The following is a 27,167-nucleotide window of genomic DNA, read 5'->3' on the forward strand; positions in this document are numbered from 1 at the left end:
CTGATGGCTTTCTCCTTCCATTTTTCCACTTCCCCAAAGATTTGCTGTGACCAAGCTTATTATAAATATTAGTAAGAAAAATTGTGGGTTGCCGTCTGTGGGGACTCGGGGCATGGATTCAATGACATTTCTTGGGTGGCTTTTCTAACAGTTTATTTCCTTTCCTCTTATAATCTTCACAGCTGAACGGGCCCTGACCATGAGTCTCGTGAACTTCCGTTTTTCTCATGTGACAGGATGAGCCGTTGTGGGGGGAGTAGTGCTGGCCAGGGTCACTTGGGGAGTACATTTTTCATTTCCCCATCTCTTACCTATGTTTTCGAGTGTGGCTTAGAGGGTAAGTGGTGTTGGAACACAGGGGACACCACTGTATCTGAATGATGAAAACCAGGAAAAACCTACATTTACCTCAAGGTGGCTCAGATGACCAATTTTTTGAAAACTTCTTTCTTGTGGGAGTGAGAAGCAGAACGTGGCCTCCTGTTCAGCAGGCCAGACCCACTCTCTGTTGGAACATCAGTCTTCGATTAATTCGGAGATGGACTCAAAAACACACTTGAAAGCAACTTGCATTATTAGCCATACATAGCTTACATTTTATGACCTGCTTAAAGATGCAGGGAGCATAAATCTTGGGGAAGACTGTCTTATTTACTTGTTCGTCTTTTCTGCAGATGGGATGCTTACATCAGAGCCGGGCTGGCCTCAGATGTCTGATCCTGGACATTTTAGCTGAACTGTATGAGTCCATTAAACAAATGTAAGGGTTTTTGGGAAAGAAGGGCTGTGTCTCAAACCAAATGTTTTACATAGAGAACATCTGGGGAATATTGGTATTTATGTGTACAGTACATCAGAAAGCAGCTTGGTGGGGCTCAGCTGGGATGTTTCTGGCCTGCGGTTGCTGGGTTTGACAGTTTTGTTGTAGGGGAATGGTTCTTATGAAGTGTTGCCATAAAGGCGGTGCTCAATCCAGGAAGGGGTGTCCTTGTTTAGCCACACATCCAAATTGTTCTGATTAGCTCCCCGGCTGGATCGTCCACGAAATTTGAACAGTCTGATATCTGAGCTAGTTTCCCCCCAGGCCTAACTTCCCGAGAAAAGAAGCATCCCAATGTCGGGTTGCAGGGTGTTCCTTCTTATCCTGCCGTTCTGGGGATTTGATGGAATCGTGGGAACAGTTGTGACCCCACGGAGGCAGCATTGGCCACAAAATCCAAGTACCCCCTTGACCATTGGGTATGGCCTTTATGATTTGTGATGTGGGGAGTCCCCTTTTCTCAGTTTCTGTTTTCCTTTCCTGCAACACGAGGAGCCTGTCTCAGGGGCTGGTGGGGCAAGTACAGTTAAGTGGGACGGAATTGTACGCATAGTGCCTGGGGGTCATTTACCCATCCTGGTCTTGCATGCCTGGGTTTGCCATCTTCCCCACAAGGATAGAGATGACGTGGACTAGAGTATCATCTGGGTAGGTCGTCTGACTTTAACAACTTCAGGTACTGGGCCAGGTTGGTGGCCTGAGTGGGTGGGTGTTTTCATTCTTACGAAAGTGAAGACTTGATTATTATTATTCACTTGATTCGACTCAACAACTATTTATTGAATGTCTGCTGTGGTGCCAGACTCTTTTGTAGATATTGGGGACACAGGGATGAACAAGGCACTGTAGGCTCTGCTTGTTATGCTTGGTATTGACTGTGAATGACCCTCCCTTTGGTTGGATTATATGTTGACTGTGATTTAGGTCAATTGGACAAGGAGTAGAGTATTAGTGAGCTCTGGCCAGATAACAGAATAGCACACACCGAGTGGTTAAATAGCAGAAATTAATTTCCTTACAGGTCTGGAGGCTAGAAGTTCAAGATCAGGCTGCCGGCAGGGTTGGTTTCTGGGGAGGCCTCTCTTCCCAGCCTGTAGACTGCCACCTTCTGGCTCTGTCCTTACATGTTCTGTCATGGGTATGTGAACGCTCCTGGTGTCTTTTCATCTTCTTCTTATAAGGACACCGGGCCTGTTGGATCAGGGCCCCATCCTTATGGCCTCATTTACCCTTAATTACCTCCTTAAAGGCTCTGCCTTCAAATAGAGTCACATTGGGGGTTAAGGCCTCAACATATGAATTTGGGGGGACACAATTCAGTCTATAAGAACTGGTAAATATAGATATGAACATTATTTGGCAGAGAGTATGGCTAGACTTTCTCTACTTTCCTGCAAGATAGGTAAAAAATAACCCTACTGAACCCCCAACCAGCCCAGAAAAAAAAACCCCAAAACAAAAACTAAAACTAAAAGCAAAACTCCATAACAATTTACTATGGTTTTATTTTGATGCAAGAGGAAATTATTGTAAAAATTACATCTGGATGGTCCCTGAAGATTGGCATTTTGACTTGTACTAGTCAAGTGAGACATGGCCCATTTCGTGGAGGAGGTGACTGAGTGTAGAGTGGAGGAGGTGACTGACTGTAGGTGACTGAGTGTGAGCAAAGGGGACAGTGCAGATATGTCCTTTTTAGGGATGGAAAAATGAATGAGCAAAGTGAGACTCAATTTTGGTCTTATTTAGGACTGTGAGTGAAACACAGAAGTAGAAATGGCGGGGGGTGATGCACAGAAGGACTTCTTAGGAGGCCCCAACTCTGCATACCTAAAACAGTTCACGATCTCCCAAAAAGACACTTTGCTGGAAAGGGTCTTACAGTCCTAGAAAAAGCATCATCTTGGCCAAACTCTAGGCTTATGTGTTTGCCTGTTGGCTTGAGGAGGGTGAGATGTCTTGATTGGTAGTCTCCTTGTCTGTGCCAAAGACTGTGTATTTTCTGGTCCAGTCCCCCATCCCACCTGCTCCCAGGAGCCTGCCCTGACTTCTCTAGCCCCAAACATAGCAGGTGTTTCCCTGCTCAGTAGTCTTGTTCTGTCTTCCTACGCTGACCCATCGACGTCTTCTGGTAGAACTTAGGGGTCTTGGTTGCTAGTGACAGAAATGGACTCTGTGACTCATGAAGGAGAAAGTGAACTTGGAAAGTCTGGTGTATCCCAGAGGATGAGGCTGGGGAAAAGACAAAACCCAAGGAAGCCCCAGGGAACTAGTTCTTTTCAGAGATTGTTGTTGGGATGAATGGCCCAGCCATTCTCAGACCACTCAAAACTCAATTCTGGGGAAACAGCCTCTTCTTAGCCCAATCCTAGGATCATGGGCCCACCTGTTGGCATTGGGAGAGTGCTTTAACTTGACTGACATTCTCTTTTAAAACTGCACGTGGTGGGATCCCCAGAGCAACGTCAGAGTGTTCCTATCAGTAGAAGGGTGAACAGGTGCAGGGCAGGGAGAAGCTTTGATGTCCACCGCCCTTTCCAGTAGGATTGTAAGCCCCTTGGAGGGAATGTCTGGATCATGTCCTATAGGGCGTAGATCAGTGCCTTGTCCAGAGCGGATTTGTCCAGATTGCTTGCTGGAGAATTGACTCATGATTGCATCATTTTTAAGGACACACCTCTCAGACCCCTCTCCAGCTCCGCCTTTTGTCCAGTTGCGTGGGCTGACCTCACAGAGAAAAGCAAGCAACACCAATGGAGGTGCTTTTGAAGATGGAAGCAGTTTAAAAACCAGCTTAAAACAAGACTCAGAGTGGAGACAAGGTGTTATCTCCAGGGACTCGAATTCAGCCCCTTTTTTATCAAATCCCCGCACTGAGCCAGGCGCTATGACACCTGCTTCGTGGGTGTGGTCCAGAGCTTAAGAATACTGTTATTGGGTTTTGTGTGACCCAGCTTCCCTACTTGTGAGTCTTGTACCCTGGGGCAAGTTACATCATGTGCCTCAGACTCAGTTTATATTCATGGAGAAGCAGAAATAATGTTTCTGCAAGAATTTAACGAGGGAAAGGTTGAGCAACAGGATGGTGCCCAGTGCCTGGCTCACAGTCAGGGCCCGATAGCCTGTAATTATTAGCATCACTGTTAGCTGTTGTTGTGAATTATCTCCCAGCCTTGCGCAGTGGGTGCTGTTCTTATCTCCGTTTTATTTTTTTAGGAGCTTATAAATGATGGAAATTTATTTTTTATAGTTTCGAAGGGTGGAAGTCCATGATCAAGCACCCAGAGGTTCTGTGTCTGGAGATGGTCCCCTTCCTGGTTCATAGATGACCATCTTCTCACATGCCCTCACTTGGCAGATGGGACAAGGGAGCTCTCTGGGGTCTCTCTCCTAAGGCCACTGATCCCATTCATGAGTGCTCCAACCTCAGGACCTAATCCATCCCTGAAGGCCCCATTTCTAAACACGATCATATTTTCTCCATTTTAGAGATGAACAAGTTTGGGCTCAGTGATTTCAGGGTAAGTAGGGATTCAACACTTGAGAGATGAGTGAGTAAAAAAAGACCCAGTGGCAGGTGGCTATGGAATGATAAGTTGTTCTCCTGAGGTTTTCCAGTTTTTTAAGGGTCCTTCCTCTCCAGCCCCAGCTTTATTGAGATATTATTGACATAGGATGTATGTCAGTTTAAGGTCTATGGTGCAATAATTTGATACATTTCCATATATTTGCAGTTTGGTATATTGCAAAATAATTACCACTATCAGGTTAGTTACCACTTCTATCCTTTCACCTAATCGTCATTGTGTGTGTGTGTGTGTGTGCGCGCGCGTGCACATGCGTGGTGATAACATTTAAGATCTACTTTCTTAACTTTCAAGTACCTCAGACAGTATTTGTTAACTGTAGTCACTATGCTGCACCTGAGGTCCTCACAACTTAGTCAGCTTAGAGCTGGGGGGTGTGGTGCCCTTGGACCCACATCTCCTATTTCCCCCACCCCACAGGCCCTGGCACCCACCAGTGCACTCTCTACCTCTATGAGGTTGGCTGTCTGAGGTTCCACAGGTATGTGAGATCATACAGAATTTGCCTTCCCCGTCTGATTTATTTCACTTCGCAAAATGTTAAGGGTCCTTTTAAACACTTGGAGTCCATTTGAGCCACAGCTTCTTGGCATCTACTATGACAGAAATGGTCTCTGTGTGAATGGTGACCAAGGTTAGGGAAGCGGACCTGTACGTGCGTCATGGGGACTCCTGGTGGGGGGGGGACAGATACGGAGGAGCTGTCAGTTGAAGACAGTTGCAGATGATTGGGTGTGGAGGGGTCCCGGCAGAGAAAATGACAAGCGTGAATGTCAGGGAGCGCCTCACTCTCCACCCAGGCCATTCTTTGGGGTTCTCCTAAGAGCCACAGACCCTTGCTCTGAACTCTGTGAGGGTAGGAACTGAGTGGTGGGTGTTGGATGAAGGTCACAGAGCTAACCTGCCTCATGGGGTGGCCGGAAATGCCCGCTGGGGGCTGCGCATGCTCCTTGGGGGTCCGGCTAGCATCGCCTGGGGCTGTGCCTGCGAAGCTGGAGTTGCTGCTGTGACAAGCCAACCCTGGCAGGTTTGCAGGGCGGGTCATTAGTGGGCTGATAAGCATCAGGGATGGGGGGGTGCGGGATTTTGCCCTAGGGCTCTGGAGCAGGGCCCAGCCTGTTAACTCTCTGGGCAATGGACAGTGAGAGCCTCCTTTGGAAGGAAAAGAAACTCTGGTTTGTGATGAGATGCTGAAGGAGGCCTCCAGCGGGACAGATCACAGCCAGACCGTTGTTCCTTACCTGTCCAGTGTGTCTTCGCACACTCTCATTGCCACGAATCAGCTTTCCCAACAAGGGTTTCGTCGGGATAAAAATAACATCTGATGAATCTTCCCTTTCACTTATTTATAAAATCATCCACAGTTAAAATATGCAATATAATTTAAAGCCACACTTTTTTTTTTTTTTTTTTTTGCATGTTCCTATATATTTTACCATCTTAAGAAATTTAAAAAAACTTTTTTTCTTTGTTCTGCTCACCTGGACCAGCTAAATTCAATGGACTAATTTTTTTCCCCCTTTGGAAAACTAATTTTGGGTCTTAGGTCTTCTGAGTCCCTTGTTCATTGTTCCCAACGTCAGTGACTTAGTAGCAGCCCGAAGTTAATATTTAAAAGCAGTGTTTTCAGTGAATTAAGAAATAAGGGGATAAAAACTCCCCAAGTATGCATACTCACGTGTGATGTTTGGGCTGAATTGGAGTGAATACCACGTCTCTGGCATGTCTGTGGGAGGGTGGCCCCTGGCATGACAGGGAGGTGTCGTGACGAGAAACGAGTCATAATTTGCCAGCACGCCTAGGGGTATTTGTCATTCTCCATGTCGGCTTGTTCACAGTGCGGCAGTCCGGGCCCCTGGCTGTGCTGGGGCTGGGCCTTCCAGCTGCATGGTAAATCTTCGGGTGGCAGTTTTGGTCCTGCTGTTAGATGTGGCTTGGGAGTTGGTGAGCACCCCTAGCCCGGAGTATCAGTCCCAGACTGGGGGTCCAGTACTGCTATTAACTCCGTGAACACGGGCCTGTGCTTTAACGTTCCCAGGACTCAGTTTCCCCACCTACAAAGTGAGGGGTTTGGGATAGACCATCCCGAGGTCCTTGCAGCTCTAACATCTGCTGATTATCATAGCTTGTACCATACGACTGTTTGCCTTCTCCGCCCTCCATGCTGCAAGCAATCTATGATCCCCTCCCCCCATCCACCTCATGGGGCTGGTACTGTTGACATCCTCATTGGCAGAGGAGTGAGCCTCTGGCATGCTGGCCTGGATACCTCTGCACAGGGGCACCTGGCCAAGTTGCTGTGAGCGAGGACAAGGCCAAGGTGCTGATGTGGTCTCTCAGCCGTTCTGGCCAGGGCTCAGCTGGGCTCGGAAGTTGATAAATGAAAATTGCACAATTCTGTGCTTATCCAGGCCGGGTTATGAACCGCGTCAGAGCAATCAGATGCTACCAGTGGAGGCTGTCCAGTGTCGGCCCTCGGGTCCGGCCCTTCCCCTCCCTCCCAGGACAGTTGGAACCTGGAAGAAAAGCAGCTGCACTGTAGAATTCTGAGTCGGTGTTGCATTTGGCTTTCGGAAATGTGAAAGTCCAAAAGTAAACAGCTGCTTGGCCGTTTAGGTTCCAACTAAACAGCCTTATGAATTGAGTCCCTCTGTAGGCACTGCTGTTGCCTGGGTCCCATCTCTTGTGCTTCCAGAGGACTTGGCGTGCCACGGGCCTTGGGGTCATTTATTGTGGGGGAGCCTGGAGAGACTTCTGGAGGATCCTGGTAAGAGGAAGCTCCTTGAGGTCCCAGCCAGATAGATCCTCTGTCACAGAGCCGGCCGGACAGGAGGCTCCAGGGCTCACTTCCTCTCTCTTCCTTTGGAGATATTGACGTTTCTTCCTTTGGAGACATTGACGAGGGGGCCCTGGGTTGAGTGCATGGGGAGGAGACCATTATCAGCCAGCTTCTGGGGCCTCACAGCAGCCACAGGCCCACACGAGCAAACTGTCCCCATTTGGGGACAAACCTCCCATTTGCCAGGGTTAAATTAAAAAACAAAATAAAAAATAAATAAAAATAAATAAATAAAGAAACAAACAATAAAATTAATTAATTAATTAATTGTCACAGAGTCCCCCTCAGGGAAGCAGCTTGTTTTTAATTCCCCTCTCTAGGGATGGACAGTTCATTAATTTTCATTAATCATCTCATGTTTAATACGACTGCACAGTGTTTAAGTTATAGAATAAGAAGTGCCATCACGGCCGCATTTTCTCTGACAGTTCGCAAACATCAGAGTGCAGCAGAGTCCCCTGGGAAGCTTGTAAAAAATGCTGTTGCTGGAATTCAGTAGATTATTGGGGGGGGTCGGAAGCTGCATTTTGACAATCAGCCCCCCCAACCCTCAGATCTGATGCAGGCCGTGAGCTCAGCACTCTTTGAGGGAAGGACTGCTCTCCCAGAGAATCAGATCATGTGCTTTGAGCTGGCTCACTGCTTGCTTTTGGCATTGACACTGTTGTGAAGTTTTCATGGGCCTTTTTCTTTTTTTTTTTTTCCTGCCACTCCTTTGATTCCCGCCTGGTCAGCCGTGGCCACTGTCTGGTGTTTACAAACCCTCGCTTGGTACAGGGAGTGTAAATGTGCCCACAGTTTTTGAGCCATGAATTCCACTTCCCTTGTGGCATCACCCCATGCAATAATGACGTGCTTAGCCCAGGTCTTGAAGAGGGGCTGTGGGGATAAAGATAAAGACGTCCCAGCCTCTCTGAGGTCCTCCTGAGCAATCCCGTCAGATAAAAATCTGATTTGCTATTCAATTCTGGAAATAGAACACATTAAAAAAAAAAGATTTATTTATTTTCGAGAGAGAGAGAGAGAGCAGGCAGAGGAGAAGGGCAGGGGTGGGGGAGAGGGAGAGAGAGAATCTCAAGCAGATTCCCCGCTGAGCGTGGAGCCTGACGCGGGGCTTGATCTCCAGACCCAGAGAACATGACCTGAGCTGAAATCAAGAGTAGGACGCTTAACTGACTGAGCCACCCAGGCGCCCTTGAGATAGAACGCATTTTTCACGACGGGAGAAGAACCAGTCAGGCCACATCACCTCTGATGGGGAGTTTTGGGAAATCGAGGCTGGAGAACCACCTCCAACAGAGGACTCTCTTTTCAGAATCTTTGATAAGGTCCAAGGGCTGCTGGTGGTGCACGGTAGATGCCGTTCTTCGAAGAAAAAGCTCTTTCTTCCACACGCCGCACTTCCTGGCGTCGGGGTGCATCTCCTCCGCGCCTGTTTCTACAACTCTTGGCTCCCAGTCTGCTTCTGTCTGAAAAAACATCCATGTAATGACATGAATCAACAGGCCGGAGAGGAAGAGGCCCCTGGGCCCCGTGGAGGAGTTGGCTTGGGTCCCTGTGGGGTCAGTTGCATCATGGCAACTTGCTCGGGTGTTGTCCCGAGTTGGCCAGGCTCCTCGCAAAGAGCTGGAGGTCATTTAATTAATTAGGGGCTTTGGCTGCAGGCTGGCCTCCTGGGTGGCATTGCCGCGGTCATGGCCGTGCACAGTCTTTCTTGTGTGGCTGGTGTGGAGCTGTGTCCTGCCCTGAACTCTGACCGTCAACCAGATGCGAGCAGGAACCCCTCCACCGGCCTCCAGCCTCATTTGGCAGTTCACCTCCGCTGCAAGTGGCCTCCGGGCCCCTCGGTGTGCAAAGATCCCCAAGCTGCCTCTGCCTCCGTGCCCCGCAGCTCCTGTGGAACGTGGCCGGGGGTGAGATCACACCTTGTGAATGGCAGGGAAGCTGCCAGCTCCGGTTGCTGGGATTAGAGTGCAGACTTGTTCCTACTAAGTGATGCTAATGCTGTGTTTCCTGCATTTCTTTGCTGCTACTCAGACCCGAAATGCTGCCTCCTCGCACCTCACATCTGACCCGATAAAACTTCACCTGCTTGGAGGGGTTCCCATCACAGCGAGTTTTGGAGACTCTTTAAGATCCACGGAGAGATTCTGTCACTTGCCCTGTTGCCGTCCATGCCAGCTTCACCCAGAGCTGCTAGAATCAGCAGCCTCCGTGGAAGTCTTAGCTCTGTCTTTCACAACCTGTTTGAGTTTGTCTTTTCGGTATCTCAGTTTCCTCCCCTGTAAAATGGGGTTGCAGTTAGGATTAAATGAGATAAGCTCCACTGATGCATAGTTGACGCTTAAGAAATGCTAAGAATCTTGCCGCTGATTTTAAAATGTGGCCATGTCCTGGCCAAAGACAGAGCACTAAGATCTCGCCCCTCAGACCGGCTTCACTGTTGTCACAGGAAACTTGCTAGGAATGCAGAATCCCAGGCCCCCTGTTAGACCTTTGGACTCAGAATATGCATTTTAACAAGGTGTCCATGATCCCTGTTTGAGAATCAGGGTTCTAGGACGCTCCCCGCAGGCTGAGAGATGGCAGTGACTGAGCCTCTTGGGAGGGGCTCTGGAGGGAAGAGGGCAGTCATGCTCTTGCTTAGAGGTAAACACACAGCCTGTCCAGAACTACCCCCAGGCCCCAGAGCAGGCCAGGAGGACGGCTAGCTGCCCCACTCTCTGCCGGCAGGCAGGCAGGCAGGCAGGCAGGCAGGCAGAATTTTAACCCGCTCTGGCCTCAGTACAAATGTGGGGAAGGAGAGGATGTGTGTGGGGCATGGTGGGGGGGGGGGAGGCCTATAAGATGATTTTCTGGGGCTCATCACCCCTGAAACGCGGTCCAGGACCCCATATCTTCCAGGCCTCATCTATCGTCACCACCGTTCAATAAACACCTACTATGTGCTACTTTACTCACATCATTCCCACTCCTTATAACAGCCCCAGGAGGGGGTGGGGTGGAGGTGGGGGTTAGGAGGGGGTTGGGGGACCATACTTCCTAGCCCCCTTTTGCAGATGAGAACAGATCTGTGATGCTCCGGCTCCCCTGAGGTCAGCTAGCTACTGCCTCCCAGATCCCTGCCCAGCCACCAAGCCCTTAACATTCCTGGCAGCCACAGTGGCAAAGGACGCCCGGCAGGGTGCAGAACAGGTGATTCTTCCAAAAAGGAAAAAGTGCCCTGTAGGGAAGAGGAGGCAGGGCCTGCTCCCTTTCAGGAGGGCTGAGGGCTGGCTGGGCTGAGCGCACCACTTAAAGAGGCAGGGCAGAATTCACAGGTCCCCTGCCAGACCTGCTGCTGCATACCGTTTAGACATTAAACTCTAGGGTGGCCTTATTTAAAGGCAGACCATTTTATAAGGCGCGCGGTGCTGTCTAGACTTGGGAACATTTATGAATGCGCTGTACTGCGCGCGAGTTCCCGTCGCTTTGCAGGCAGGGTGACATCTCTTTGGCTCCTGCGGCAACAAATTGGATTTTTTTTTTTTTTTTTTGGAAGGTGTATGATTTCAGACATTTGGTAATCTCTTCCTGCTGGGCCTTTCTTTCCTTACCTCTATCTTTCTTTGTCGATGTGGGTGAGGACTGAGGAAAACTGAAGAGGATGTTTTCTCCAGAATGCCCACACCTCTCTGTGTCTGTTCGGTGGCCTTTGGCCACGAGGAAAATTATGTAATTATTTGTGTAATTTTTGCCACCACCCCTCCTCCTCCCCCTAACCTTGAGGGCTGGGATGGAATCTTGTTGGTTCTCTTCTGGGTCGTGCCAGTGCTGTGCTTGGTACCTGGTTGGTGTTCCAAAGAAAGAAGTGAACAAGCAGCCCAAATCCAGAGATGCCGAAGGGGGTATCTTGAGACAGACTCTTGATTCGAGTGGGAATCTCTTACTCCCCTCTTCACTTAATCCTCACAGGAGTACCTCCTTGGTGGTTGAGGAAACTGGAGCACAGAAAGGTTATGCAACCTGCCCGGGGTCACACAGCGGCTAGTGGGCTAGTGAGTGAAGTGGGCTAGTGAAGTGAGTCCTTCAGGCAGGACTCAAAGCCGTGCCCCTGTGCCCCTGACCGTTAGGCAACCCTGCTTCCCTGCGTGCTGGCTCCGATTTTCCCTCAACCTCATGAAGCAGGTGCTACCTTACGTTACAGCAGCTACATTTATAGATCTCTGTCTCCTTTTATAAACGACTCTTTAAAAATATGACAACCGTTCTTAACTTTCTGGGTCCTCCAGAAACAGGCCACAAGCTGGATTGGGTCACAGGCTGAATATGCAGCAAACAGAGAAGCCAGAGAATTTCATGTGGTGCGACAGGCCCCCAAGAAGATAAAGTGGGGGACGGTGTGGCGAGAGGGGTCAGGGAGGTCCGCGGAAGGCATCCCCGAGCTGGCGCCTGAGTGAGGATATGGAGATCTGGGGTGTGAAAGGCCGGGCTACTCTTCTTACCGGTGGTGTTACAGTGTCCGAGGTTTGCCACTGATGGGCTCTGCAGCCTTGGGCGCGTCAGCTCCCTGCTCCTGGGAGTCGAGCTGAGGGTCTCACCCTGGCTTTGACAGTTACATGGCTCTAAGAGATTTCTAGCATTTGTCTCCGACTGACTTCCTCCAACCCTTTGAAAGAGGGGGCAGAATGAGCCCTCTTTTACATTGTCAATAGAAGATTCATTGCAGGAAGAGGGAAGTTTTTGTGGAGGGGCAACGACCATGGTTATTAACATGGAGCCCTTTTAGTTCCTTAGCACCGAGTGGGGTTTTATTAGAATGTGAACACTTTCCTTTTCTTACTGGGCTGGAAGCATCCCCCTGGCAAACGTGCCCCTGCTCCTCTGTTGGGGGGAGCTCACTGACAAGTGAACTTCTTTTCTTACCCATCCTGTCACCAGCCTCCCCTGACCCTGGAAGGGGAAAGAATTTATGCCTATTGTTATTTGACAATAGGGCCTCCTGGAGGCCAAGTTCAGCCTGCTGCAAATCCAAGGGGTGGTTTCTCCCCTAGCCTGTCTTCAGTTCCTGGAGGAATGCAGGAGTCGATCCAACAGCCACCCACATCCTCCAAGGCCTGTGTGTGTTCGCTGTCTGCTTCCTTCGAGAGCAAGCTCCCAGGATCACAGTCCCAGCTCAGACAAAATAAAGCCTGCCAGTCATATCTTTACATTCCACTTCAGCACAGGGAAGCTTTTCTTGCTGCATACAGAATGGGGCTCCGGGAGGGGCTAGAGGGTGGCTTTGAGCCCGGCACCCTAGTGAAAAGGGCCTTGAAGCTGGAAGCTCATTCATCTCTGGGCAGCCTCCTTTTATGCAGCTTCGGGAGGCTGAGGGAGAACGGTGCTGGCCCCTGGGTTTACAGCCCAGCGTCCCGTGTTTCCGCTCTGCTTTATCCATTCCTCGGTTCCCCTTGCAGTAGGATGCCAGAGAAAAACTAAGCAGTTTCCCAGGGTGCCTGTCTAAGGGTGATGTCTGAGTAGGGTGGTCCTTCCTTTTTTGCTCCAGTTCCACTATCAATTCGGGCATCTGGGCTCTCATAACTTAACAGCAGACATCACCCCAGCTTCCTCCTCCCCTCCCTCCTCCCTTGTCCTCCCCTTTCTGTCTACCTAACACCTGCCCACCTGCTCACACTAAGGCTTTTCTCAGGCCTACCTTGTGCCAACCCAGAGTTACACACTGGAGATTAATGTGTGAATTAGATCCCCAATTAAATCCCCGTAGAGCCAAGTGACGACGTGAATACTGATTTCATTACAGCTGGGGAGGGTTCTGCAGAGGAGACGTAAGGGGAGCTGCCCATCCATTTCCCCCATTTGTTGGGAGGTCAGCAAGCAGCAAAAACAATAATAATAACGATGATGATGATAATAGCTACCCAGTTCTTACTGAATTATAGATGGACCGACTGTATTTTAGAAATGTTTCCACGTATCGTGCTTGGCGGCGACCTGGTCTAAGCCAGGAGATGCTAACGATCACAGATGGGAGTGCGTTCCTTGGGAGGCTGATAGGAACCTGTCTTAATCCAGGTGTGACGGTGGCCTGGTGGTAACAAGGAGCACTTCATGGCTTTGTGGTCTGGGGGATGCTCTAAGAGCCTTTCGTCTAGGAGAGGGTGGTCCAGGTGGGAGCTGACATCACAGGAGGACCACTTCGGAGGGGACTAAGCAGGCTTTTGGACCTGGGCACACACTGATTGGCAGGCTTCCTTGTTATCCATGGATATTCCCCTTCCAGAGTACTTTTTGCCTCCCTTAGAGCCCAGAGTGGATTAAATTACGAAGCAACTTGTTTATGAGCGAAAATGAATCCATTGGCAAACCCATTCTTCCTTATTAGATTCCCATTGTCATTTAATGCTATTTTGTGTATGTGTTTCTTTTGAGTAAATTCTCTGTGCGTTGGCCCAGGCAGCTCTCTGCAGTTCAGCTTTGCAGACACTGGCACGGGGATCAGCTGGGCCTGGGCAGGGAGTCTGTGTCCCTCCCTTTGTTTTATCCTGATTTTTCTACAGCAGAGACTTTTGGTCTCGTCATGTGTATCCAGGGTCCTTGGGCAAGAGGAAGGGTGAAGGAAGGATTTGGCCGCTGAGCAATTGCACAAACACAGTGTAGGCTGGAGTCTTAAAACCGAATGTTTGAGCAGAACTGGCCTCGAGAAGCCCCATGCAGGAAAGCTCTTGTTAGCCTGCGCTGTGGCAGCTGCCCGGTGGAGCAGAGTGACACTGATTTCACCCACCCATGTTTAATCGTCGATACCCTGTAAACTGAGCTCTCCCTTTCCCTTTTTTTTTTTAAAGGATCAGGGTTCCTAGAGTAAATGGATCTGGCCACGTTAAGCAGCCTGTGCTTTATGGAAAACAAAAACAAAAACAAAAACATAAAACCCCCTCAAAAACAAAAAAAACCAACCCAGCATCCCGAACCCTCGGCTGTTGAAACCCGATGTTTTTTGTTGTTGGGAGAAGGGTGTTTTTGCTATGAAAGAAAGATGTGACGGGGGTATTTCGAAGCTTTGTTTTGGTTATTGTCGGTTCTGCCAACAAGTAACATCTGTATTTATTTTCCAAACTCCCCCAATGGCTGATTTGCATCTGTTTAGTTCTCTGGGTAACATTTCATTTCCTGACTTTATAGGTTGCTATAAAATCCATTCGTAAGGACAAAATTAAGGATGAACAAGACATGGTTCACATCAGACGAGAGATTGAGATCATGTCATCCCTCAACCATCCTCATATCATCAGTATTTATGAAGGTCAGTGATTTTTTTTTTTTTTTCACCCGCGTATCAGTTACCATTTTTCATACCATGGGGCCTGCCAAGATTTTTAGGTAATTGCCCTTCTGGGCAGGAGCCAAGTATTTTTCCACATGATGCAAAAATAGCTGGTTGTTATCTCTCATTTGGTTACCTTGCATGCAACCAGACACACATAACACAGCTCACTTTGGTCATAAAATAGCTCTGGCTGGTGCCTTCTTCTGCCTTCTTGCCAGTTCTTGGCGGTTGCTAAGCAACCCGCCTTATTAAAAGCTGGTATTCGAGACAGCCACTGTTTCTGAAAAACGGCAGTTTGCTGTTGACCAGGGTCACGGTGGAGCCATTGTCAATGTCGCTCCCCAAGGCAGATGCCCCAGTGGTGGAGTCATGAGTTACTCCAAGTGGAGGCTCTTTGAGTTGGGAATTATCTTTGAGCAGGTCTGGGAAGTACCAAGAAAGAAGAGGGATCTCTTGGTGGGGCAGATGCTTCTCCACTGGAATCCGAGTTGTAGTCAGTGTTTGTAGGAGAGGGGGGCCTGGAGAAAGTTACAAAAGCTCTCGTGCTTCAACTCGTTACTCCTTCCTGGGAAGAAATAGCGAATATAAAATTCCTCTAGCCTCTCTTTCTCTCTTTTTTAATGTCTGTAAAAAAATTTACTCAAGCAGTATGTGTTTATTGCAGAAATGATTGAGATACACAAGTTAAAACTTCAAAATAGGGGCGCCTGGGTGGCTCAGTGGGTTAAATCCTCTGCCTTCAGCTTGGGTCATGATCCCAGGGTCCTGGGATCGAGCCCCGAATTTGGCTCTCTGCTCAGCGGGGAGCCTGCTTCCCCCTCTCTCTGCCTGCCTCTCTGCCTACTTGTGATCTCTGTCTGTCAAATAAATAAATAAAATCTTTAAACAAAAACAAAAAACTTCAAAATAATTTCAGTTCTAACCTCTCCTGCACCTTTTCCTATGTCAATAAATATTCCCTGTCAGGACATTTTAAAAGGTTTTAGAGCCTTCCACTTATGGATGTGCCATAATTTATTGGCTCTAATTCCTTTTGTTAAACATTTAAGTTGTTTCAAATTTCTGGTGATTATTAGGAGGGCTTTTGTGACCCTCCTTGTAATCATTTTTATATTCATTTCTGATAATTATTATTTTTGTCTTACAAAAAATTTTCTAGGTTTGGACTTACTGAGTCAGAGTGTTTCTCCAGAATATTTTTAAATATATGGTTGAGTCAGAAAATGAACCTATTTTTAACTTGGGCTCATCATAGTATTTTAAATTATGGTCTGATCATAATATGTTACACAGTAATGGCTAAGAGGAAACCAGATGGTAACCTACAAGTTTTTCTGTTATCTATCTTAACTTCTCCTTCTGGTTCCCTGCCGTTTTTGGCCATTTTTTCCCCCCTGTTGCTTCTATTTTTGATCCTCATCTAGAAGTAAACGTTGGTGACAATTTTTATCTTGATTTCTCTAAAGCTCATTTTTGGAGCCCTTGGGGAGAGGGCGCTCAAGGGAAATTTTCATTCACTCAATCATGTATTCATTCCACAAACATCTCTTGTGGGGATTCTTAAAGTGCAGTCTCTGAACCGGTAACATGCATATAAATTGAGATTGATAGAAATGCAGATTCCAGGGCCTCACTGAAGACCCGCTGAATCAGCAGCTTCCAGGGTAGGGCTTGGCCGTCCGTATTTTAACAAGTGTGGGGACCACTGGTCTACCAAGTGACTGTGTCTGGTTAAGCATCGTGTTCAATGTGGTTAGAAACTGAAAGAGGGGTGCCTGGGTGGCTCAGTGGGTTAAGCCTCTGCCTTCGGCTCAGGTCATGATCTCGGGGTCCTGGGATCAAGCCCCACGTTGGGCTCTCTGCTCAGTAGGGAGCCTGCTTCCTCCTCTCTCTCTCCTCCTCCTCCTGTGATCTCTGTCTGTCAAAAATAAATAAACTCTTAAAAAAAAAAAAAGAAACTGAAAGAGACAACAGGCTATGGACCTGTATGTCATACAAGGCATGACAGAAGACTGTTCTGTAGATAGGCAAGCAATGTATTCTTGGACCATGGAGTTCTGGAGCTTAGGAGTTTTCGTGGCATACACACTGGGCCTTGAAGGAGTTATTTTGAGGAAGAATTGGAGAAAGCAGAATTCCTGGTTGAGAAAACAAATCCGAATATGCCTGCAAATGAGGGGAATGTCTAGAGGTTAGAAGTGAGTGGAGATACACAATGCAGGAGGACAGTGAGTTTTATAAAATTCCAAGTGGTTTTGCTCCCTGTGGCCTGGTTACCATGGGCACCTGAAGGCACTTGTGAAGGATGACCTCTACAGTGTAGACCAGTGTGGGTCACATGTGCTGTGAGCAGTGCTGTGTTTGGGATTTCTTGGCATAGAGAAGGATCGTTGCTTATAACTTTAAAGACAGGTACCACGTAATTTAAAGTTCTTTGGATTACTGACTAGAATAATTTCCATTGAGGCCTTAGGTAGGAGGTTGGGCCTCATTCATAAAACCCTATCAACAGGTTTTTGGGGAATCAGAAAAGAGCTTGAGCTTGAGTTCTCGCATCAGGCTCTTGGGTTTTAGTCCCAAATCCTTCACTGTGGCCTTGACATGAGACTTTGGGGAAGTTGGGGCATCTCTTAGGGCCCTCAATAACCACATCTGTAAGATGGGGATAACAGTTCTACCTCTTTCTTTGGGTTGTTGGTAGGATTAAATTAGATGATACATGGTCTGGTAGTAAGCTCAGAAAAGATAGTTATTGTGAAGACAATTGGTTCACAATTGGTTCACAATAATTATTGTGAAGACAAGTGGTTCCTAACTTGGCCCATTGGCAAGGGTCAGTGGGACTGCAGGGTGTTTGTAAGTCCTCTGGAAAATTGTGTAATTGCTTTGTCCAATATAGAAGCCACTAGCTATAGATGGATATTTAAGTTAAAATTAATAAAATAAAATAATTAAAAATTCAGTTCTTCAGTTCCACTAGCCACATTTCAAGGGCTCCATAGCCACATGTGATTAGTGGCTGCCATAATGGACAGTATAGATACAAAATGTTTTCATCAATGCAGGATAGGACCATGTCGGTGTATAATGTTTTAGGTGGTGAGCATATGGGTTAATTTTTTCTGAGGAGAGGGTACATAGCTTTCATCAGATTACCAGAGAGATCCTTGGCCTCAGAGATGTTAAAAAAAAAAAAAAAATCTCTTCTTCCATCAAGTATTTTGTGACCTGCAGAGTACCATACAAATAAAATGCATTGTTTTTATGTAGAAAACTCCCAAGGATGTGGCTTTTTTTCCTTTCAATTTCTTAGAAATCTCTGGTTTCTGTTCTCTTCTCTTTCCCTTCTCCCACGCAAGTTCTGTTTCTCCCACATTCACTAAATAACTGTGGAGGAGGGCAGCTCGCCTCCCTTCCCGGGAGGTTTGGAGCAGCAGATCACCAAGGTGAGGTTCCAGTTCCTACACCACTAAATGTGACCCCACAGTCAGGGGTTCTGACTTTATCTGCTTTGCTGTCCAGGACCCCGGGACCTGGCCCTGAGAGTGAAATTAGATCTCCTGAGTTCATCCGTGGATTTCTGTATAGTTTACAAAGCTCCCCCACCTCAAGCCTCATTTGATCCCTACAACGCCACCTGTGGGAGGGGAGGGCCAGGTGTCCCATTTTGCAGTTCTGGAGATGGAGGCTCTGGAATGTTAAGACTCACGGGGTGTATTAGTTTGCCAGGGCTGCCACAACAGAACGCCACGTATTGGGTAGGTTCACAACAGAAATGTGCTGTTTTTCAGTTCTGGAGACTAGAAGTCTGAGATCCAGGTGTCAGAGCGTAGCTTTCTTCCAAGCTTCTCGCCTTGGCTTATAGATGACCGTCTTCTCCCCACATCTTCATATGCTGTCCTGTCTGTGTCCAAATCTCCCCTTTTTAGAAGGACACCCGTCACACTGGATTAGGGACCACCCTGATGTCCTCATTTAACCTTTATCTTTTTTTTTTTTGTGACTATTTTTTTTTAATTTTATTTTTTATAAACATATAATATATTTTTATCCCCAGGGGTACAGGTCTGTGAATCGCCAGGTTTACACACTTCACAGCACTCACCATAGCACATACCCTCCCCAATGTCCATAACCCCACTCTCCCCTCCCAACCCCTTTCCCCCCATCAACACTCAGTTTGTTTTGTGAGATTAAGAGTCACTTATGGTTTGTCTCCCTCCCAATCCCATCTTGTTTCATTTACTCTTCTCCTACCCCCTTAACCCCCCATGTTGCATCTCCTCTCCCTCATATCAGGGAGATCATATGATAGTTGTCTTTCTCCGATTGACTTATTTCGCTAAGCATGATACCCTCTAGTTCCATCCACGTCGTCGCAAATGGCAAGATTTCATTTCTTTTGATGGCTGCATAGTATTCCATTGTGTATATATACCACATCTTCTCTATCCATTCGTCTGTTGATGGACATCTAGGTTCTTTCCATAGTTTGGCTATTGTAGACATTGCTGCTATAAACATTTGGGTGCACGTGCCCCTTCGGATCACTACGTTTGTATCTTTAGGGTAAATACCCAGCAGTGCAATTGCTGGGTCATAGGGTAGTTCTATTTTCAACATTTTGAGGAACCTCCATGCTGTTTTCCGGAGTGGTTGCACCAGCTTGCATTCCCACCAACAGTGTAGGAGGGTTCCCCTTTCTCCGCATCCTCGCCAGCATCTGTCATTTCCTGACTTGTTAATTTTAGCCATTCTGACTGGTGTGAGGTGGTATCTCATTGTGGTTTTGATTTGTATTTCCCTGATGCCGAGTGATGTGGAGCACTTTTTCATGTGTCTGTTGGCCATCTGGATGTCTTCTTTGCAGAAATGTCTGTTCATGTCTTCTGCCCATTTCTTGATTGGATTATTTGTTCTTTGGGTGTTGAGTTTGCTAAGTTCTTTATAGATTTTGGACACTAGCCCTTTATCTGATATGTCATTTGCAAATATCTTCTCCCATTCTGTCAGTTGTCTTTTGGTTTTGTTAACTGTTTCCTTTGCTGTGCAAAAGCTTTTGATCTTGATAAAATCCCAATAGATCATTTTTGCCCTTGCTTCCCTTGCCTTTGGTGATGTTCCTAGGAAGATGTTGCTGCGGCTGAGGTGGAAGAGGGTGCTGCCTGTGTTCTCCTCAAGGATTTTGATGGATTCCTTTCCCACATTGAGATCCTTCATCCATTTTGAATCTATTTTCGTGTGTGGTGTAAGGAAATGATCCAATCTCATTTTTCTGCATGTGGCTGTCCAATTTTCCCAACACCATTTATTGTCTTTTTTCCATTGGACATTCTTTCCTGCTTTGTCGAAGATTAGTTGACCATAGAGTTGAGGGTCTATTTCTGGGCTCTCTATTCTGTTCCATTGATCTATGTGTCTGTTTTTGTGCCAGTACCATGCTGTCTTGATGATGACAGCTTTGTAATAGAGCTTGAAGTCCGGAATTGTGATGCCACCAACTTTGGCTTTCTTTTTCAATATTCCTTTGGCTATTTGAGGTCTTTTCTGGTTCCATATAAATTTTAGGATTATTTGTTCCATTTCTTTGAAAAAAATGGATGGTACTTTGATAGGAATTGCATTAAATGTGTAGATTGCTTTAGGTAGCATAGACATTTTCACAATATTTATTCTTCCAATCCAGGAGCATGGAACATTTTTCCATTTCTTTGTGTCTTCCTCAATTTCTTTCATGAGTACTTTATAGTTTTCTGTGTATAGATTCTTAGTCTCTTTGGTTAGGTTTATTCCTAGGTATCTTATAGTTTTGGGTGCAATTGTAAATGGGATTGACTCCTTAATTTCTCTTTCTTCTGTCTTGTTGTTGGTGTAGAGAAATGCAACTGATTTCTGTGCATTGATTTTATATCCTGACACTTTTAACCTTTATCTTTTTAAAGGCCGTGTCTCCGACTAGGGTCTCATTCTGAGGTACCAGGCTTTAGAACTCCCACCTATGAATCTGGACGACCCCATTCAGTTCATGACACCGGGTACCATGGCTAACTGGTGGCCCAGGCACATAGGCTTCCTGACCTCATTTATTTTTTCCTCCACGGAACTTCAGCCCTGTGTTTCTGATCCTGTGGTGTTCTGCTGGCTGGGCAGCCCACCTGTGCGCCCCAGGCATCCCCCTCAGGCTGGCCTTTTGTCTCCTTCTTCGCCCTGAGGTGTGGGAGGGGCAGTGTGGTGGCAGCGATGGTGTGGACCAGACCGAGTCTGTGGTCTCTGGGTCAATCGCAGTGGGAAAGGGAACCTTCTCCCTGGAAGCTGATTGGTTGTGTGACCAGCCAATCAGAAGCCTTTGCTGGATGTGGCAAGGCACAGATTTTACTGAAGGAAAAATAAGTGCCCAGGCATCTAACTGGCTGTTTGGATAGCAGCCAAGTGAATGGAACTGTGGAAGAACCTTATGAGTTCTTCAGCGGGCACGTCTGTGATTTAAAATACACGCATGCCCAGCAGTAACAGCAGCAAAAAGCAGCCACATGGCAAAGCAAGGATGCGTATGATCCCATGTGTTTAGGAACTTTGGGTTTTCCTTGGGCAGGAACGCACCATCTTGGACTGTACTATCCAGTGGTACTGAAATACTAGTTCCAGAGAAAAGGCAATTCATTCATTAAAAAAAAAAAATACAGATTGACTGCTTATTACATGCAGGGCCCTGTTCTAGGCACTAGGGGTGCTGGGGTGAACAGGACAAACTCTGGTCTCATGGGGCGGACATTCCGTGAGTAGGCACGTAAACAGTGAAGTGGTTACCGAGCTGAGGCCTTTATGGAGCAGGGAGTGAGCCCCCTGAAGCCCTGGGCATTCCAGGCAAGAGGATCGGCAAGTGCAAACAATGCTCAGAGGAGGGAAGAAGCTTATGTGGGCAAAAGTGAGAGAGTCTGTGAGGCTGAGGGAGAGAGTGAGTAGGAGGGTGGTGGAGAGAGGAGGTCAGGGAGGGCCAGGTTTTGACCAGATTGGCTAAGGAGAGCCGTGGGTTTTGTACCAGAAATTGGGCAAAGCGACAGACTTTTGAAGATGAAAGTAGCTTTTATTTACACTTTAAAATAATACTAATAATAGCTAGAAGTTACTGAGTTTTACCCTGTGCTAAGATGTGTGCTAGGATATATTATCGCAGTTAATCCTTATGTCCATGAAATGCAGACTGTTAACATCCCTATTCTATGGTAAGGAAATTTTGTCTGAGAAGCCAAGTACGTTTTCCAAAGTCACACCAACTAAGAAGTAGGAGATCTGAGTGCTGAACCTAGTCACTCTGAAGTTGGTGCCCCTAAGACAAGCCAGGTCATTTGGTGGTCTGCAGTGACCCCTAAGTGGGGGCAAGCATTATTCTGGACCCTGTGATACAGAGAATTCTTGGTGTTCACGGAGGTTGTTGTCCAAAATACATGAGAGCATTAAATGCCAGCTTCATGGGTATTTTAGAAAATATTTCGCATACATCTCAGGAAGAAGCTTGGGGCCCAAATCCAGTCGACTCAAAGATCAGGTGTTTTCCACATTGCAGTCCATGGAAATGTAAGTTATTTGAACATTGTTCACAAATGCCACAGGCTCTCGAAATCTGCAGCTTTACTGAATTAATGCTGCTGTTCACCAAATCTCAAAAATAATTCCTTTCAAATGTTTCTTTCTCGAACGAGACCCTGGGGTTACTCTCCTATTGACCTGTGGGTGAAGGTGATCAACCCTCAAATTTGTCGACTGTGTAAACACAAACCATAACTGGTTTCTAATGCTAAGTAAATAAAAGAGGATAGAAGTACACTTTGCAGTGTGTGATACTGAGGGTAATAACATAAGGGAGAGAGAAAAGGAAGAAAAAAAATCTCTGGCACCATCTCTGAGATGGACCCCTGTTTCTAGTCAAAGGAATTCCATTCTCTCAGCAGGGTGGGAATTGACAATATGGAAAGAACAGCCGAAAAGGAAGTGCCCCCCAGAGCTTTCAACTTGGCTGTCTAGGATGGAAGAGATAAAAATGGTTTTTGCCTGAGGTTCTGATTTCAGGACCTGAGTGTAAACATCAAAGGCACGTTGTCTCGTTGTCTCGCCCTGGCTTCCCTTTTGAAAGCCTAGGAGACCTAATCTGTAAAATCTCGAGAATGAACTGTCTTGCCACACAGCACTTTGGGGAAACTTAGCACCCCATCTGGTAACAGTCCCGCTGGGGAGTGGGGAGGGGAATGAAAAGGCATGGGAATGAGTGGGGGAGATTCCCCTGGTGCCTTCCCTTGTATACCCTTGGTTTTTGTTCCTGGAAATCTCTCTTCCTGGCCCTGCGAGATTACATAGCTTCATTGACCCTTTGCATTACGATATGCTAGAACGGGCCAACCCTTTCATCCTTTCATTGCATCCCCTCTCTTAGGGAAGGCTGATCCTGGCTTTCTGGAACGAAGTGGGAATCCTGTTGGACATTGGTCAGCTGTGATCTCCCACCTTTGGAAGAGTTTCTGAAACTTAAAAAAAGCCAAATGAAACAAACAAACGTACCTCCCTTGATAAGCCTGTGTGTTTGGGTGAGCCAACTGCTCTTCTGGTTGCAATTATGTGACCTTGGGCTAGTGACTTAACCTGTCTGAGGGTCTCTTACCTATAAAATGGGGGCTAGTACCTCACTACTCTCTAGATAAGGTTGGGAGGATTAAATCAGATAAGGGATAAAATCGCTAAGTGCAGTGGCAGGTACATATGCTCAATAAGTAATATTGTCCTGCTGTGATGTTTAGGGCTCCGAGAGGTCCTTAATGACTGGTATATCACCTTCTTTGGGGAGGTGTTAGAAGAGAAGGTCATGGCCAGATTGCATACACCAGTGATTCCGAGTGCTGGATACATATTAAAATCTCATGGGACGTCTGTAAAAAATGCTGAGACCCGAGCCTTACCCCTGGGGATTTAGATTTAATTGGCCAGACTGAGAAATATGGACTTAATCCTGCAACCAGGAGGAAATGAGCCCTGCTCTTGAAACTTGTCTTGGTCCGATCACTTGTCATCAGTGAATTCCAGAGAAGAACGTGTGTCTGGCAGTGATCACCAGTGAGCAGGGAGTGATACCTTTGGGCTTGGGTTTACTTACTTGGCCATTTGGTTGCTGCCCTCATCAGGGACTCAGAGCCCCATGAAACAGTTTGTTGAACTTGGCAAAGGGGTGTATTATGCTCGTGTTTACTCTTTTGAACCCATGGCGAATCGCTGAGCATTTTAACACACTCCCCTTGCTGCCAGACCTACAAGTTCCACATGAAGTCTCTGCAGGCTCCATCCAAGAGGAAGGACGCGCCCTGGTTAATAACACAGCACCAGAGCTCCCTTCACTTTCAGTCACACACGCGAGCTCTTCAGCTGTGAATCTGTCCAGCCACGTTTCTAATGAGTTTCCTATTAAGTTAGCTGTTTGACCTTCAAGTGTATTATTTTCATTGTTTTCATTTGATTACACCCAAGTCATTTTTCTAGAGGCTGGAGATTAGAAATGAAACAACTGAAAACTCATGCTGCTCCCTGGCTGTCTCGCCTCGCCCTCTCGGGCTTCCTGGAATTCAGCATTTTCTAGTGCCTCAAATAATACCACTTGTACTTGAACTTAATTTTTTTAAAAAAAGATTTTATTTATTTATTGACAGAGAGAGAAATCACAAGTAGGCAGAGAGGCAGGCGGGGCGGTGGGGAGGGGAGCAGGCTCCCTGCTGAGCAGAGAGCCCGATGTGGGGCTTGATCCCAGGACCCTGGGATCATGACCTGAGGCAAAGGCAGAGGCTTAACCCACTGAGCCACCCAGGCTCCCCTTGAAGTTAATTTTTTAAAGAAAAATAAAATGGAACCGTGTTGTTGTGTAATTTAAGATTGTTTTGAACTTGAGTGTGATGGCTCTGTTAATTTGCCTCGGTGGTTGACAGCATGCATGGAGGACACTTGTAGGGTATGGAAGAGGCCCCTCCCCTGATGATTTCTGACAGCAGGTTCTTCTGGCAGGGGTGGCTCTGAGGTTGGGATCCATGCTTTGGAACACCACTGGGATCTAAAGAAGGGACCCTAATTAGGAGAGTTAAGCTTGCCTCCACCTCAGGCTTGGCTTGCAAGTCCTTTGACATCCCCGAGACTTAGTCTACCATTTCTCTGTTCTCCCACTTCCCTGTCATCCATCAAGGGCACACATGTGATCTCAGGTGCAGATTTTGCTAATACCTGTCCTTGATAATCCTGGATTTGATTCAGGCATGACTAAGGCTTGCTGCCTACTAATAACAGGCTAACCCACAGATACGTGCTGTGATAACCTTCACAATGAGGATAGGTGATCTTCACCTTAACAGATGAAGAAACGGAGGCTCAGAAAGTTTAAGTAACTTGCCAAGGTCACTCAGTTGGTATGTGGCAGAGCCTGGATTTGAACCCAGGTAACCTGGCTCCGGGAAGTCAGGCTCTTCACGCAACACTGTGTTGCATGATGAGGTGGGCCTGAATTTAGAGTTCATAGGGGAGTCCTGAGCCATCCATGGTGGGGCAAGCAATGGTGAGAGGCAGAGCTGTGATAAGCACAGGGCTGACTTTTCCACCCTGGCTGCTGGTAAGGGTGGGATGAGCCCCTGTAGCAAAGCCTTGGGTGGGGAGGGCAACAGTAGAGCTGTCTTCACAGGTGATGGGTTTCTACCATGTTCATTGCCTGAACTGGAGAAGCCTTTTTTTTCTCAGAGTTCATTGCGTCAAGTATAAGAGGGTTAACGTCAGCCTGGGGTGGTTCTGGGGTGTTCTGATCAATTGTCAGTGCTCTGAGATTCCCATGGTGTGAGTGTGTGTGTGAGACAAAAGGCCAGACAGAGCAAATTGGGGAGACCATGGGGTGTGGCTGATGAGTGTGTGGTGATGGTCGATGGACCACATCACCTCACAGTCCTGCTTGTTCCCATGGAAATATCCCCAGGGATGGTTGTGGAAGGAGGGTGGAATCCAATGGCTCGACGAACATGGTACCATTCATTCTCTCTCCCATGTAGCTCCTTCCTTTATCCTGGCCACATCCCCTGCTCTCCTAGGATTTGTTATTGGACCCCCAGATAGCACTGTTGGTCTTAGCAGGAATGAATGGTTCTTGGCAAGACATCTGCATCCCCTCTCCTTATATACTTTCTTACCATTTTTTCTGCCTTCTGTGGAGTCCACTGCTGGTAGTGGGTGGCCTTGTTGGCTATGGTTCTCCTTGCACATGCCAACCAACATCCAGAGAGAGTTTTGGTTTAAGAAAAGACAATTAGTGAACCAAAGAGCCTTTCATTGTCCTGACCAGGAAACACATTGATTCAACTTGGACCAACTCATTGTCAGTGGGAGAGCTGCCCGCCCAGTATAATTTTGTCACTCTCACTGCCATGGGCTTTTAGACTTAGGGGATCAGAAGACCATTTTGTGAAGCCCTGAGCCTATGAGGTGCTTGAAATTTAGTTCTGGGGAGGAAATTCTTGAAGAATGGATCTTGCATTGACTAAAGGACCTAATTAGGTTGCAGACAGTTCTTACAAAGGAAAGACCACTCATTTCTGAAATGAAAAATAAGTTACTTTCCATGAGGATCGTATGACCTCTAGAAAAGCGTACCCCTGAGGAGTGGAATGGTCCATCTGTCTGAGGTGTCAGGAAAGCAGTAAAAATGCTGTCATGTGGGGAGGCAACCCCATGGAAAGAATGAACTAACTTAAGATATGGGGTTGATTGAAAGCAAAGGCATGAGGAGAATCTTGACTGGTCCACTCTAGGCTCTTGGCCTTTTTGCTTAAAACCAACAAACGAATCTTCCTCTTCTGAGGTTACATGTAAACCAGAAAGAAAACCTCCTTTTTTTTTTTTTCGTAACCTGCTGTCCATGCAGCATTCTGTAAAGGGATTTCCATCCTCTCCCTTCCTAAAGCCCGTTTTTGTCCAAATGGCCTCGTGTCTTTGGTTCTAGAATGGCTGGCGGACAGTTAAAATCCCAAGATCTCCTCACTCATCAGCATTTCTCCTGGGCCAGAGCATTGTTTTGTAATCCTCATTTGCTCAAGTCATACAAATTGTGTTATTTACCCCGGGGGCAACAGGAGGGAGTTGTTAGGAGTTGGGTAATTAGCATGGTTGGGAAAGCCAGACAATCAGAACACAGAGCTGGACCGTCAAACTGAACATCTGATGAAATTCAGAATTAATTTGGAGAAGTAGCTGTTGCTATAGGAACCAATGCCCACTCTCCCTTGAAATGGAAAATAAACAGAAAGCAAGAGAAATAGTTCAAGTTGGTGTCTGGGAAGAAGGCCTTTCTGTGGGATAGTGGAAGAGAGTAGACAGAGTCTCGATATCGGTCTATGCGGAAACAATGGTAAAACCATCCTAGGCAAGCAAAACCTGAGACATTTTGGGTGGTTCACTTGTATGCTTGTTTCTCTAGGAACTTTCTCAGGCCATGTGCATTATCTCACTGATTTTTCTCTCTGATCATTTGGTTCTTAAAATCTGTACCATACAGGTTAGCACTTGGTTTATTTTATGAACACTACTGTGCTATCCAGCTGCACTGCAGCC

The 27,167-nt window shown here is 47.0% G+C and overlaps 1 protein-coding gene across 1 annotated transcript in view; it reads left to right on the forward strand.

Moving 5' to 3' along the window:
* Positions 1–27,167, forward strand: part of LOC111157677 (NUAK family kinase 1) — an 87,531-nt gene that overhangs the window by 17,118 nt on the left and 43,246 nt on the right. Inside the window, exon 2 of the mRNA XM_022519296.1 lies at positions 14,408–14,528. Within this exon, the coding sequence (XP_022375004.1) occupies positions 14,408–14,528 (121 nt within the window). The remainder of the gene's footprint in view (positions 1–14,407; positions 14,529–27,167) is intronic.

This window comes from Enhydra lutris, unplaced genomic scaffold, assembly GCF_002288905.1.
Source record: "Enhydra lutris kenyoni isolate GAN:26980312 unplaced genomic scaffold, ASM228890v2 scaffoldscaffold55, whole genome shotgun sequence".
NCBI classification, from domain to species: domain Eukaryota; kingdom Metazoa; phylum Chordata; class Mammalia; order Carnivora; family Mustelidae; genus Enhydra; species Enhydra lutris.